Source organism: Harpegnathos saltator, unplaced genomic scaffold (genome assembly GCF_003227715.2).
Source record: "Harpegnathos saltator strain DR-91 unplaced genomic scaffold, Hsal_v8.6 scaffold425, whole genome shotgun sequence".
Classification (NCBI taxonomy): domain Eukaryota; kingdom Metazoa; phylum Arthropoda; class Insecta; order Hymenoptera; family Formicidae; genus Harpegnathos; species Harpegnathos saltator.
This window is the reverse complement of record NW_020230234.1, coordinates 1,021,511-1,034,950: the sequence shown is the minus strand read 5'-3', so window position 1 is coordinate 1,034,950 and position 13,440 is coordinate 1,021,511. Positions and strand designations below refer to the sequence as shown.

General features: G+C 35.8%; 2 protein-coding genes across 4 annotated transcripts; one reads left to right on the top strand and one right to left on the bottom strand.

The window, feature by feature from the left end:
• Positions 1-648: 648 nt before the first annotated feature.
• Positions 649-4,075, bottom strand: LOC105184246 (uncharacterized). 3 transcript variants are annotated; one of them, XM_019841946.2, is made up of 5 exons: positions 3,475-4,075; positions 2,850-3,081; positions 2,563-2,764; positions 2,272-2,465; positions 649-2,199 (listed from the first exon to the last, which is right to left on the bottom strand). In XM_019841946.2, the coding sequence occupies exons 3-5, from the start codon at positions 2,612-2,614 to the stop codon at positions 1,576-1,578; spliced, it is 870 nt and encodes a 289-aa protein (XP_019697505.2). In that variant the 5' UTR covers positions 2,615-2,764; positions 2,850-3,081; positions 3,475-4,075; the 3' UTR covers positions 649-1,575. The 3 variants fall into 3 exon arrangements, 1 of the variants encoding a protein (XP_019697505.2); XR_003113357.1 differs by having other exon boundaries at positions 1,919-2,199; positions 2,537-2,764; XR_003113358.1 differs by having other exon boundaries at positions 1,919-2,199; positions 2,597-2,764.
• A 2,091-nt stretch (positions 4,076-6,166) lies between these two features.
• On the top strand, positions 6,167-9,599 carry Not10 (CCR4-NOT transcription complex subunit 10). Its single transcript, XM_011142920.3, is given in 11 exon segments — positions 6,167-6,620; positions 6,733-7,061; positions 7,226-7,332; positions 7,483-7,634; positions 7,709-7,908; positions 8,122-8,413; positions 8,497-8,847; positions 8,913-9,022; positions 9,101-9,179; positions 9,344-9,361; positions 9,364-9,599. Coding segments are annotated over 11 exon segments (2,133 nt in total). The 5' UTR covers positions 6,167-6,211; the 3' UTR covers positions 9,450-9,599.
• The last annotated feature ends 3,841 nt before the right edge of the window (positions 9,600-13,440 follow it).

The window sequence follows — 13,440 nt, the reverse complement described above, 5'->3', positions numbered from 1 at the left end:
ATGTGTAAACGCAACTCACCTTGAGTAGGAGTTATAACATTAGCGTTATTAAGGCTGCGTTCCGAAATTCACTGCCAGTACTGAAAATACATAGTTTGTGTCACGTATACTACAGAATTTCAGTGCTGGCAGTGAATATCGGAACGCAGCCTATGAATACGGGCACAGTCGCCCTCCACATTTCAGCACAACTCCCTTCACCTATCTTACGGGCTTATGCTCTGTCCCTATATTCCTATGTCTATGACTACGTTTACACAGCCCAATTTACGCCAAAGTTATAACATCGATGTTATAACTACTGACGTTAGATGCCGTGTAAACGCTCCTTTACGACGAAGTTATTACATTGATGTAGTAACTTAAAGTCATTTGGTGAAGAGGTTAAGGGCTAGAGCACAGACTTCTGCATAACGCATAATACACAACGCATAAGAGAATCAACCAATCAGAGTTCTTCATTTCTGTCCTGAGGAGGGAAATGAAGAAAACTAATTGGTTTATTATATGAAATTATATGAAAGAAAAAATGTCGACGCAGATCATCATTGGACAAACGTAAGTATCTAATATATATATATATATACTCAGTTTCTTTTTACAAACGACATTTAAACTATATTTTTAATTACTTTTTATAACGTTTTATTAATTATATTTACAAATGTAACATGCAAAGTAGAATATTATAACTTATTTATAAATAACTTTAAGACTTATATAACTTATTTATACTTAAAAATATCTTTTTTTCATATTTTCAGCGGTTATTCTCCAATGAATGGTCTGACAATTTGTTAAATTTTGCGATATTTATCATTGTAGCGTACGAGAATAACTTCTCTACTAGTGCCGAGGAAGGTAAATATGTGTTATATTTAACAAATAATTTTTTTACTTGTGGGTATTCATGTAACACATTTATACTTAATTTAGTATTGTTCAAAAAGCGCATTATTTGTATTGTATCTTCACCTTCAGATGAAAAAAGATGTGATTGTCTATTAATATGGGCAACATTTTCGCCAAAATCATAGAAGTCGTCTAACAATATATTTTCTTCTAATTCCAAGTTATTTACTTTTTCCGACCTAAACGCTGTAATAATTAATTGTTTTATTTTGACTTTCTTCTTGTTATCTAAGCAATTCAGCCAGCAATTTTTAAATCGCGGATATGTAATCGCAGCAAGTGTCGCTGCTTCCTCTTGACCGCGAATTTCAAAAAAGTCATTGAACCTTTCAAATAAACGTAACTACATTCCTTCCACCAACTTTTCACAATATGTCGAAGTGTTGCTTCCAAGCATTGTAATCCACTTGTTATTTATGCTTACCAGCAATGGCGTTAAGCAACCATAGCAAGCATTAGTCTCGGCTTGAGCCTTATCAATTGCAATAGCCAAAGGTTCCATAGATGTTACTTAATCCCTTATATAACGAAAAATATGCTCCCTGTAATCAACTTCAAAATTTAAATAATGTTGTATATTAATATCGGTGAGTTTATCTTGTAATGAGATTATTTGTTTAAGACTGTTTAATTATTTAAGATTTGTTAATTATGTAAAGAATACTATCTTGTAATAACAGGACGTTTTAAAGCGCAATTTAAATATTTTTTCAAGGCTTCGCGATTTTTCGGTGATCTTAATTTTCTCCATAGTTTTTCGCATTCTCCGATTGCTTCTTCGTGCAAGCGTTTTAATTTATAATCTTCTTTTATTATTTTTATTGCATCACTAGATGCGATTAGATTTAGTGTGTGACTCGTACATCTTAAATGTCGAGGTAAGATAATTTTAATTTCGTCGTTAATTTCTTCACTAACTACAGATTCGTCATGAACATGATCGTAATTATTGTTGTCATCATCATCATCATCATTATTTTCGTTTGTTTCAATAATGTTTCTGTCATTCGTTTCAGATAAGTCGTTTATTTCCATTTCTGTGTCAAGATAATTTGTACTTGGGCTTTCATTTCTTGAAATGGCATTACTGCTTAAGCCAAACATTCGGAATCTTTTTATAAAATTAGACCCATTGTCAGTAACTGTAGCTACTATTTTTTCTTCAGACAATCCAAAAAATGCATATATTCTGGCTAATTTGGCAGCAATAGCTTCAGCTGAATGAGTACCTTTTATTGTTTTGCATGCTATAACAGCAGATTTTCTCTCCAAAATTTTGTCACAGAGCTACAAAAGATAATCGCATTAGATACAGTAGGAATAAATTTTCGATTTTGTTAAAAGTTTAGAAACATTTACCCAGTGAGTCGTAACGCCGAGAACTCTACGATCGGGCACAGTCCACACATCTGTTGTAGTACAAACGTGTTTGGTATTTTTTAAGTGGTTTTTTATGACTTCTATATGCTCGTTATAAAGAGCGTCAATTCTTTTAGTTAAAGTGTATCGAGTAAGATGTTTTAAAGTTCCTTCATCATATTTTATTTTGAAACCTGTAAGATGAATGCATTATTTTAGAACATTATTTTAGTCTTCAAATACATCAATGACATAATGAAAAAACCTCTTAAATATTTGTCTGTTATTTACTGTTAAATATTTGTCTAAATGCTGGAAACTCAACAGTGCTGAATGGTGACATGCTCTGTAATATATAAGCAGTGACATTTTTTTCAAACAGTTCTTGTGAAAAAGCTCATGTTGCTCTACGATTTACGTTTGATCTTTCCGCCAACTTTCGTTTATCGTTTTTATAAGTTAAATATTCGGAGCATAAATCAGGATGTTTTCTCTATAAAAATATGAATAACTATTAAACTAGTCTCTCATTATGTATTCCTTTAAAGAAAATATATGAAAAGTCTTGATAGATGTACCTTCAAATGTGTTATGTAATTAGAAGATACTTTTAAACTCCCTTTAATAAGTTGCTTAGGCGTGCAATTAGTACACGCGGCATACACTGCAGATCCATCTTGAGACGATTTCCCGAAACCCACGTCAAAAAATGTACCGTCTAAATACGGAGTTTTATTACACGCAATCCGTAAATTTAATGGTGTTTCCTCTGCACAATTATCCGTTAACAAATCGATTTGTTCATTATTACTATAAACATGAACATCTTTGTTAATCGCCTTATTTTCATAGAAGACACCAAATAATGGTGTCGACTATACGCGAAAAAGGATAAGTCGGTTAGCACACAAAAATCGCGAAAGCGGTAGGCAGGACTCGAAACAAGAATATATTTGCAATGACCAAAGTATCATAAATTATTGATTTTAATATATTTCCATTATACATTCGTATGAAACATATACTATTTGCGAAAAAAACGCACGAAAAATTGGTCAAAGAACGAAGCATATTGTGGACAAGAACAGCTAAAGGATCTAACAGGAAACATGTGAATTGATTCAGCGTGATTCGCCGCATGTCAGCTATCTCTAAAAGGAAACTGAGTTTATATATATATATATATATATATTATATACTTACGTTTGTCCAATGGAGTTCTGCGTCGACATTTTTTCTTTCATATAATGTTTAAAAAATACTTTTGTGACCGAAACAAAGGATCTAAGTTTTTTAAACTTCTTGTGTATCACGTTATATTCAGCTCGGTTAGTTGCTATGAGTAATGTAAACATTGAATTGACAGATTAGTCAATTGTCTTACTGCGCTTTTCAATTAAATTTGCTTATACCAATTGTCAATTAAATAGCCTTTAATTATATTGACTATGTTCAATCGTTAATCGAACAATCTTTAATTACTTTTGTTAGTTTTAATCGTTGATTCAATGGTTATTGATTGAATTCCTTCAAATCAATCGTTAATTGAATAATTTTTAACTAGATTTGTTCAAATAAATGGTCAATTAAAATCTTTTTAATTGAATGGGCTTATATTAATCGTCAATCAATTAAATTAGAAATTATTTCCTCAAATCAATTATTAAATTGAGGAGAAGTTAATTAATATTTTTACAACTCTGCTCCCATTTTTCTGGCAGCATACGAATACCATGTCGAAAGAACAACTCATCCTTTGAGGTTATCCACGAATCGACCCATTTTTTGGCTTCTTCATAAGAATGGAAGTGCTGCTCAACCAGGCGTCATGAGTCATCGATCGGAACAAGTGGTAATCGGAAGGAGCAATGTCCGGTGAATACAGCGGGTGAAGTAGGACTTCCCATTTGAGTGTTTTCAAGTAGGTTTTGACCGGTTTTGCAACATGTGGCCGAGCGTTATCAGGCTGAAAAATTACTTTGTCGTGTCTCTCCTCGTATTGCGGCCGTTTTTCCTTTTGCCTAATGTTTTTAAACGTTTGGCAACTGTTGTGTGATCGACTCCTAATGATTCTGCAAGTTCATTTTGCGTCTGACATGGGTCTTTATCGAGTAATGCTTCCAATTTTTCGTCTTCAAACTTTTTCGGTGCGCCAGAGCGTTCTTTATCTTCAACATCAAAATCATTATTTTTAAAGCGTCTAAACCAATCTCTGCATGTTGTTTCCGACAGAGCATGGTCGCCGTAAGTCTCCACAAGAATTCTATATGCTTCAGCTGCAGATTTTTTTTGAAAAAAGTAATGCAGTAAAATTCCCCGCAAATACTCTTTTTTTGGCACGAAATTCGACATGTTTAACGCTATGAAAAAATATGTTGTTTACGCTTCGGCGGAATAACATATACTGTCACTTCGAGCCTAATGGTGGAGCTTCACGATGAAGTTGGCTGTAGTATTGCCCGATACAAAAAGACTAAGATAACACCATCTGTCGGAAAACAGCGAGAATTTATTCAAGTTCCCAATACTGACCAATTATAGCCGATTATTTTTGTAATAATCGACTGTGATTCGCCAATTCTTACGGCTTGCAACTTACGACACGTATTGTAGAATAACTTTTACATTCAGACCAATAACGTTGACGAATTAAGCCAGCAGCACACGGTGCTTGTTTTCGTGATAGATTGCTTAGGTGAAAATATTGCATCCTGAGAGACCACCATCTTGTACCACTAGGTACATGTAACAATAGCCGCGTTCAGTAGAACAAAGTGATCAGAGAGCGCTTAGTGATTATTATCTGTGATTGGAACATTCTTTTAGATCCTTCCCAGACCCAGAAGTATTTACCAATCAGGAGCGGGATTCAGTGGAAAATCTAGTAATGTTGTCCAACTGTTGAGTCTGCTGAATGCAGTCAATGACTACGTTTACACGGCTTCTAACTTCGACTTAGTAACTACCGTAGTTAGTGCAGCTCGAATTCGATTAGAGTATATTTTTAGATCTAAAAGTATATACCAATCGAATCAAAGAATTCACTAATTACGGTTGTTACTAATCCGGATTAACCTTGCCGTGTAAACGTAGTTAATGCCTCTTTCTGTAGTCGCCGTGCGCTCAGGATAGCACTAGAGATGTCGCTTCCGAACGATATCTCTCAACGTTATCTAGGGAGAAGAGAGTGTCGTGAGCGTGGAGCGTCAGGTAGTTCAGTGGCTTAGAGCAGTCGCCCGGCCAGCGAAAGACCCGGGTTCGATTCCCGTTCGAGTCTAGCTAGCGACTACCGCGCTCTCGATATTTTTCTCTCTTCGGAACGAAAATAAGATGCAGGTCCCGAACGCATGGTGTCCCGTCGCCCGCCACCTAGTAGTACGCCCTCCTTCTTTCATGGTCTGATCCTGATTGGTGCATCTATTTCCGGAAATATACCAATCAGAATGCAGTATTTTCATCCAGCGAGCAATCCAGTACAAAAACAAGCACCGTGTGCCGCTGGCTTTACTCAATAGTTGCGCAACTGTTGAGTGTCGTGAACGCACCCAATATGACGATTTGAAACTCCAATGCTCATTGGTCCACACGATCTTATGCCATGTGCAGTTTTATCATTTCATGTGCGACGGGCATAAGTATTTCACTGAGAATTGAAAACTGCGCATGTGCGAGCAAGAACATTCTATCTTCTTTTTCTTTATTCATCTTCTGTCACTGTTTCCTATTAATGCATTCTTTTATTTTCTGTAATCTTAATATTGTCCTTGCCTGTATTATAAGTGTATAAACGTAATCCAATTTGACGTAATCTGACTTTAATATATGTCAAGAATAAATAAAAATGAAAATCTATAAAATACAATTATTTAATAATTAAGTAATTATATAAATTTTCAATTGTAGAATATAACAAAAAACAGTTATATATTATTGCATTATCATGAGCGAAACTACAGAAACACAGATTAGAGACAATACGGTCTCTGTTATAACTGAGCAGGAACGTACTTTGGCACAAAATGCATTATCAGATTTTCAGAAAGGTTCCTACATATCATGTTTGTCACATTTAAATAGGCTAGAAAGCCTCAGGCCTACGGATCTTAAAGTTACACATAATAAAGTTGTTGTGGAATATTATAAGAGTGATTTGAAGAAAACTGAATTGATGCGAAAGAGTTTAAATGCTATATGTGGTCAGATATCAACAACAGACTCTAGTGAGGCTATTGATGATGTTGAAAAGTGTGTTATGAGGTATAATCAAGCTGTATTATTATATCATACTAGACAATATAATGCAGCAATTCAAATTATGAATAGGCTCTTTGCCTTTATTGAGCCAATGGGTATGTATAGTGATAGTTTCAAGAAGTGATTAAATCCAATTATGATAATTGATATTCAGATCTATAATACTTTTTTGTTTAATATGTATTTATATATGCTTATTGTTTACAGAAGAAACTTTAGCACACAAAGTTTGTCTACTATTAATCGAATTATATATTGTTATGGAGCAACCAGATACAGCTATTTCAATATTAAATTATGTAGAAAGTCAATTTGTATCTACTGACAATTCTAAGATATCATCTGTTGACAAGGATGGTATGATGAAATCTGTAAAGGATCAGAAAGAACAAAAAAAAGGTGTTAGTGATACTGCAACAGATGCATTTAAAATAAAACTTTTGAAATATAAAGCAAGGATATATCTTCTGACTCATCAACTAAAACTTTGCAAAAAAGAATGGAAGACATTAGTTTCATTGGGTACTCCAGTGGTGGTAATATTATTTATTGAAACGATATATAAGATGAAACCAGTTATTGCAACATTATTATTGATGCATTATATTGATGTGCTTTATTATATTTTTTTTTAATTAATTTCTTTTTAATGAGGTTGTAGAAAATTACAAAAATTTTATTACTTTATTATTGTTTTCAGAATACATCAACAATTTTTTTGAAAGCTAATCTAGAATATTTACGAGGAAATCATAAAAAAGCAATGAAATTGTTGAATTCTGCAACTACGGAAAATTTAGATTTTAAGTATGTCATTTGCAAATTCAATTAGACATAAATACATAAGTTCAAATTGGGGATTTTTATATATATCTGCCATATATAAAATGTTGTATTATATTTTAAAGATAAAGTGACTGTGATAATTAAAATATTATATTAACATATGATTTATAGATCATGTGGTGAGTCTTTGGCTGTTTTATATTATAACAACATGGCATGTTTGCATTTTGCAATGAATAAGCCAAATTTGGCTTGTTTCTATCTGCGGAAAGCTCTTCACGAAAATAAATGTGCAGTGGAAAGTGTGCAAGTTAAAGATACTGGTGAATCTTACAGTTATTATTGAATCTGTATATATTTCTATTCCATGTAGATTCAGTTGAAATATTTGATACAGATGCCTCATCCTCTCAACCATTGTATACACTTGGTAGTAATAAACACTATGAGCTGATGTACAGTTTGGGAGTATCATTGTTGCATGCTGGTCAAGCATCAAAAGCCTTCGATTGTTTTACGGAAGCAGCACAGAGGTTTCACAATAATCCTAAGCTGTGGCTCAGAATGGCGGAATGTTGTATCTATTGTCACAAACATGTAAGTTATAATTGATATTGTTGGTATCATTAATTTACCTATGTAAATAGGAGATTTCCATATGTATCTGGAGTATATATTATTTAAGAATAATAAAAGAATTGTTTATATCTTTAGTTATACTTTTACATTCAAGCAAAGAATTAAATTTATGTAATAAAATTATAAGTCTCATTGTTGACATGTGATGATGTGTTATTTATATATTTTCAGTCAAATGAAGTCGATTTTAAAATTTTACGTCGACGTGAGGATCTGGTGCAGAAAATCATAGGTTCTGGAGTTTATAAAAAAATCATATTAGCCACATCTCTTTCCGAAAAGGTGAACTATCATTCCGAAGGCTTGTCCTACGCGATTCCACAGCCAACATTAGAATTCGGATCTTTGTGTCTGAAAAATGCATTATTTCTACTGCCAAACAACAACGAGCCAAATATACCAGCGACAACTACCACAAATTCACAAACAGTATCACTATCGTTAACACCTGGTCATAACTTGGGTATGGATTTCAAGTTACAATGAACACGAGATTGCACGTGATTTTATAATTTGTCATAATCTATTTTATACAATCGTTTTCAGGTATCCAGCATAATACTACGCCAATGTCTCAAGCCACGGCTATCGAATCTTTTAATTTAAGAATCAGCGTGTTGGCTGCTAGCGCATACGTTTCTTTGTGCCTTGGAGATTACACACTTGCCCTTGAGCACGCAAAAGCACTGCTGAGCTTTAATAAGCTGCCTGGTGCATATAGAATGTTAGGTAACTTATATGCTGCCGAAAGTCTGATATTTATCGACAAAATTAGCGAAGCTCTTGAATATCTGAAACCGGAAAATCTTCAAGATTTAAATACATTTACGACTATGCCGGAAGTCCCCGAGAAGGATAAAGAGAAAGCGGAGGAAGTCGTGATGAAGCCTATAAAAAGTAAATTTAGAAAATCTTCGTATTACTTCGTTATACTAAAATGTAAAATGACATTATAATTATAGCGTGGTATCCTACAACAATTTCTACGGGCATTGCCGTGTTACGTTACAACTTGGCTGTGGCTTATGCCATACGTGGCGAATTAGATAAAGCTGGAGAAACTTTGAAACAGGTGAGTATATATCTTAAAATTGGCTTAACCTATTATTTGAAAGCCGTGATATATGGTAACAAGAATTTTTTATTCCAGGTATGGGTGTCGAAACCGCAAGATTGTGATGTACCGATACAAGTGATAATGTTAGCTTTGTACATAGAGTTACAATTAGGTAACGTTTATTTTGCATTAATATTAATTAATATTTGTTACACATAGATTAAGGTGCTTGTGAAGGATGGTAGAATTTGTTACACATATCGCGAGCACTACTATGATATATCGAACATATAATTAGAGTAATTATAAAATACTTTGTGCGCTTTTCAATTCCAGGTCGTGCGGATATCTCCAAATCGATAATAAAACAACATTGTGTACAATGTCGTTAACGATCAAGATTTACACGACTCTAAAAGTTACAGACTTTTATGTCTGTTAAGTTAGTGTATACAAGAAGTCCAGTAAATTTCTATCATTTATGAAACTAATGACTATAGAAGACAATGTTGCAGATAAGAGTTACTTGTGATAAAGACGTCCTATAACATAACTTTATCCTAAGCAAAATCATTATCAAGATATGAGTGTTACCTTTTTGTTTATTTTTATATATAAAAGAATTTTCTTTTTATAGAGAATTTATCGAAATATAATTCGATCTATATTTATTATAATGTAATTTAATTTGCCTCAAGTGCGATCATGAACAACAAGAGAGCAAATGAAAAAAAAAACAATTTTATGTAATATATATTTCGAACAAGAATAACATAGTGTTCTCAATAAAAATTAATAAACATCTTTTTTGTACAAACTACAATTTACAATTGCATACTTTATGCGAAATATTACATTTGCAATATAGTGTAGAACGTTCTTGACAAATATTTGTTACATCCAAAAATCCGATATTTTTATCAAATATTTCGATTAAAAATCCTATTTCACCATTCAAACCTCAACGGAAGAACGTTAGTGAAATCTCAATGCGCTAATTAGATGCGTGAAAATCATAAGGCATTTTTACAATGGCTGCGAGAATAAGGCTGTAAGCGTAAGCTGTAAAAATAGACCAAACACAGTCGATTATTATAAGAATAATCCAGACCATAGTCGATTATTAGAGTCTTAAGCGTCGTCTACAATGGCAATAAGCAGTAAGAAGTAAGCGTGAACAGTAAGAAATGGATCAACCACAGTTGATTATTTTTGTCATAATCGACTGTGATTAGTTTATTTCTTATCATTTACGCTTACTTCTTACTGCTTACTGCCATTGTAGACGGCTTTTTTGTAGAAGCCACTGTAGCCATTGTAGAAGCTTTAGCTTTGCAACGAACTCTAACTGAAATTTCTACGACTCCTAAAAGCGAAAATATCGACGATCGATCGAGCCGCGTTCTGCAGATTTCTTGGCGCTAATTATACAAGGTCAATGCCACTTGCTCGCTTCCACTAGGTGGAAATGGAAGAGAGAAAGCGTGACAATCGTACCCCTGCACTACGCCAGACCTACCCCAACTATTGCCTCTCTGACTATTCACCACTCAGCGTGCGAGCTAGGCGGTCGTTCACCTCACTTTACGAAATTCCGTAATTCGTATCTTAGCAACGTGTAAAGCCACGACGTCGCGGTTTCCACGGAAATGAGTTATTTTACCTTCAGATTAATTTCTGACTACAGCCAACTCAGTGCCGTGTATCCCGAAACATCGGATCCCGAAACTTTTTCACCGATCTATTAAGAACTCTTTCGTAATCGATATCTTAACCCAAGCAGAAGAGAAAACCATGATGACATCAAAATGATGTCAAAATTTTGAGGAAAACTCTTTTTTCCACCATGATTCGATCATTTTGATGTCATTTTGATGTCGTGATGTTCTGTTCTGCCTGGGAAGAAATCACATGGCTACGTCAATGGGTGTCGCTCAGAAATTCGTTTTCTTGTCTTCCAATTCGATCACTTCCGCAGATACCTCGGCTACATATATTTAGGGACGCTCCAGTCTCGCATCGATATATTTATAAAAGAAACTGTTGTGATTGATATCTCGGGAATTCATTAAGCATCATCAGTACAGAAAATTCGTTATTTTGTCTCCAAATATCACCCTATATTTTAATGACGCTTCGATGTCAGTTCGTGACACGCGGACGTTCGTCTGAACGTCGTAGCGCGATGCTTCGACTACTCCCTAAATTGGTCACGATAGGCAATTTAAAAACGGACACGTAAGGTGGAAAATTTGGAATTATGTTCGATCCACCAAATGGGGCCAAGCTCGTTCTCGAGGCCTAGCGCGGCCGCTTTATAGTATTTTCCCGACGAGTACAAGAGCGTTAATTAAAACGTACGATAAGCAGCGAGTGATGAAACGAGAGGTGTTATAAGACACACGGTGGCGGCGTCGTGGCGTAACGGATAAATCAGATTAAGCGGGGGAAAGATTTACGTAAAAGTGCTTAAGTGAGACGCGCGCTGTGTTTCTGCGCTGCGTACGGCTTCGCGGATTGCGCAACGCGTATCGAGCCTGAAGACCGCATCTTAGGAGTGCATCTGCCGTATTATCCGCGCTTAACTTCGACCTGCTGATCGCCGTGATTACGCTCGGCACGCGTAAGCCGCGTTACGCAAAGGTAAATGGCGAAGATGAGGAGGATGACGCGTAATTTTCAGCCACACGCGCGGTTTCGGCATGAATCGCGCTGCGTAATTGCAAGCCGAGCGGGCGAATAATTACTCGAGCAACGTCCAACGCGGCCGTGCACTCGCCAGCGGCGTGGAGGGCGGCGATCCCTCGAGGCGATTTTTGCCGCTTGTCCTATTCGCGGGAGACAGGAATCTCTCTCTCTCTCTCTCTCTCTCTCTCTCTCTTTCTCTCTCTCTCTCGAGCCTGAACTGGGTCAGGGTAGCGCGGCCGAATAGACGGATCAATTTTGTTTTCAATTTATCAAGCCCACGCATGCGGCCGTACGACCGGCGACGCGAGCGAATTTCACGCTGTGCGAGAAATTAATCACGATATATTGTGTCGATTGTGTTAACGCGTGCGTCTTCGTGAGCGGAGGATGCGGATAATCGAGCCGTTGGTCGCTTGCGAATTGGAGGGGACGAGTTTGTCGGCGGTGCTATTAATTCGCATTAATCTCGGGTGTCGGCGAAATGAGAGGCGCGCGAGAAAGAAGCGCGAGCGAGCGGATTATCCTTCGCGTTTTGAAGCTCGCCGTTTCCGGTTTCGTCGGACGGAATGGCCCGTTTGCACAGATGATACGTTATTGATTAACTTATGGAATATTTTATCTATCGATTTAATTCATTCTCTCCTCCTGCATATTTATTATATTTCCCTGAGAAATATCAAATCAATTTTTAGAGAGGAAATATGAAACTAATTCCTTATTCGGTATCTCAAGACCCCTCGGTATCCTTCATCAAATGAATGAAGCACTGTTCTATCGCTTCGAGGTTCTTTAAGCAGGCAAGAAAACAACCGGCTGTATTTTTTAAACAAGTCTTGATACATTATATATATATATATTTTTTTTTTTCTGTATTCTGTAGAACATTTACATTTCTCGCATAGATAAATTCTCCCCATCGATCTACGTGTGAAAGTGAAATCTCAGAATGAAATCACCGCGAAGTGTAGACATTTGACGGCGTTAAATGGTGATTCGTTGTCGCTCCGTCACCAAGGATTCTTGAATCACGGAATCTTCATCGAGGATTCTCATTCACTCTCGCGATTTGTTTGAAGTTCATAGGTAATATATAATAGAGAACCACTGAAGACACTGAGTCAGCCGTAGTAAAAGAGTCGATGTCAGGCCCTGGATGATTCGCATGGATGGCCATGACCATATTACCGTCCAGAAGCCCCTAACGATATAGCCAACGGCGAAGAGTGTGTGAAATTAGTCCGACGTGTGAGGACAGAAACACAGCGCTATGTGTATACACACAGAGGCAGGTACAATTTTTTTTCTACCGACTTAATTCACTCTCTTCTCCTATAGATTTATTATATTTCCCTAAAAAATATCAAATAAATTTTAGAGAGGGAATTAGGAAACTAATTCCTAATTTGATATCTCAAGATCTCTCGGTGTCCTTTGAACCAAATGAACGAGGCACTGTTCTATCGCTTCGAGGTTCTTCAAGAAAGCAAAAGCCACCTGTATTTTTTAAACAAGTCTTGATACATATTACATACTTATAATACGATACAATACAATATTTGCTTTCGCGCAAAAATTCTACGATTGCGCGATTTGCTACGAACATCAACGCATCATCAATTCTCTGGAAGAATATTCCAGGATTGATTCTATTTTAGCCAAAATCGCTTCCGAAACATAAGACTCGCGATGCGATATAAAAATAACACAATATAACATTCGATCGATCCCTAAAGCGGTCTATTGAA

What these genes read in the sequence shown, in the direction of transcription:
- LOC105184246 (XM_019841946.2), bottom strand. Translation starts at nt 2,614, where the DNA reads ATGTCACCATTCAGCACTGTTGAGTTTCCAGCATTTAGACAAATATTT. An exon ending in ATTTAGACAAATATTTAACA is followed by an intron (nt 2,466 to 2,562) that starts GTAAATAACAGA and finishes TTCATCTTACAG; the next exon opens with GTTTCAAAATAAAATATGAT. An exon ending in TCGGCGTTACGACTCACTGG is followed by an intron (nt 2,200 to 2,271) that starts GTAAATGTTTCT and finishes TATCTTTTGTAG; the next exon opens with CTCTGTGACAAAATTTTGGA.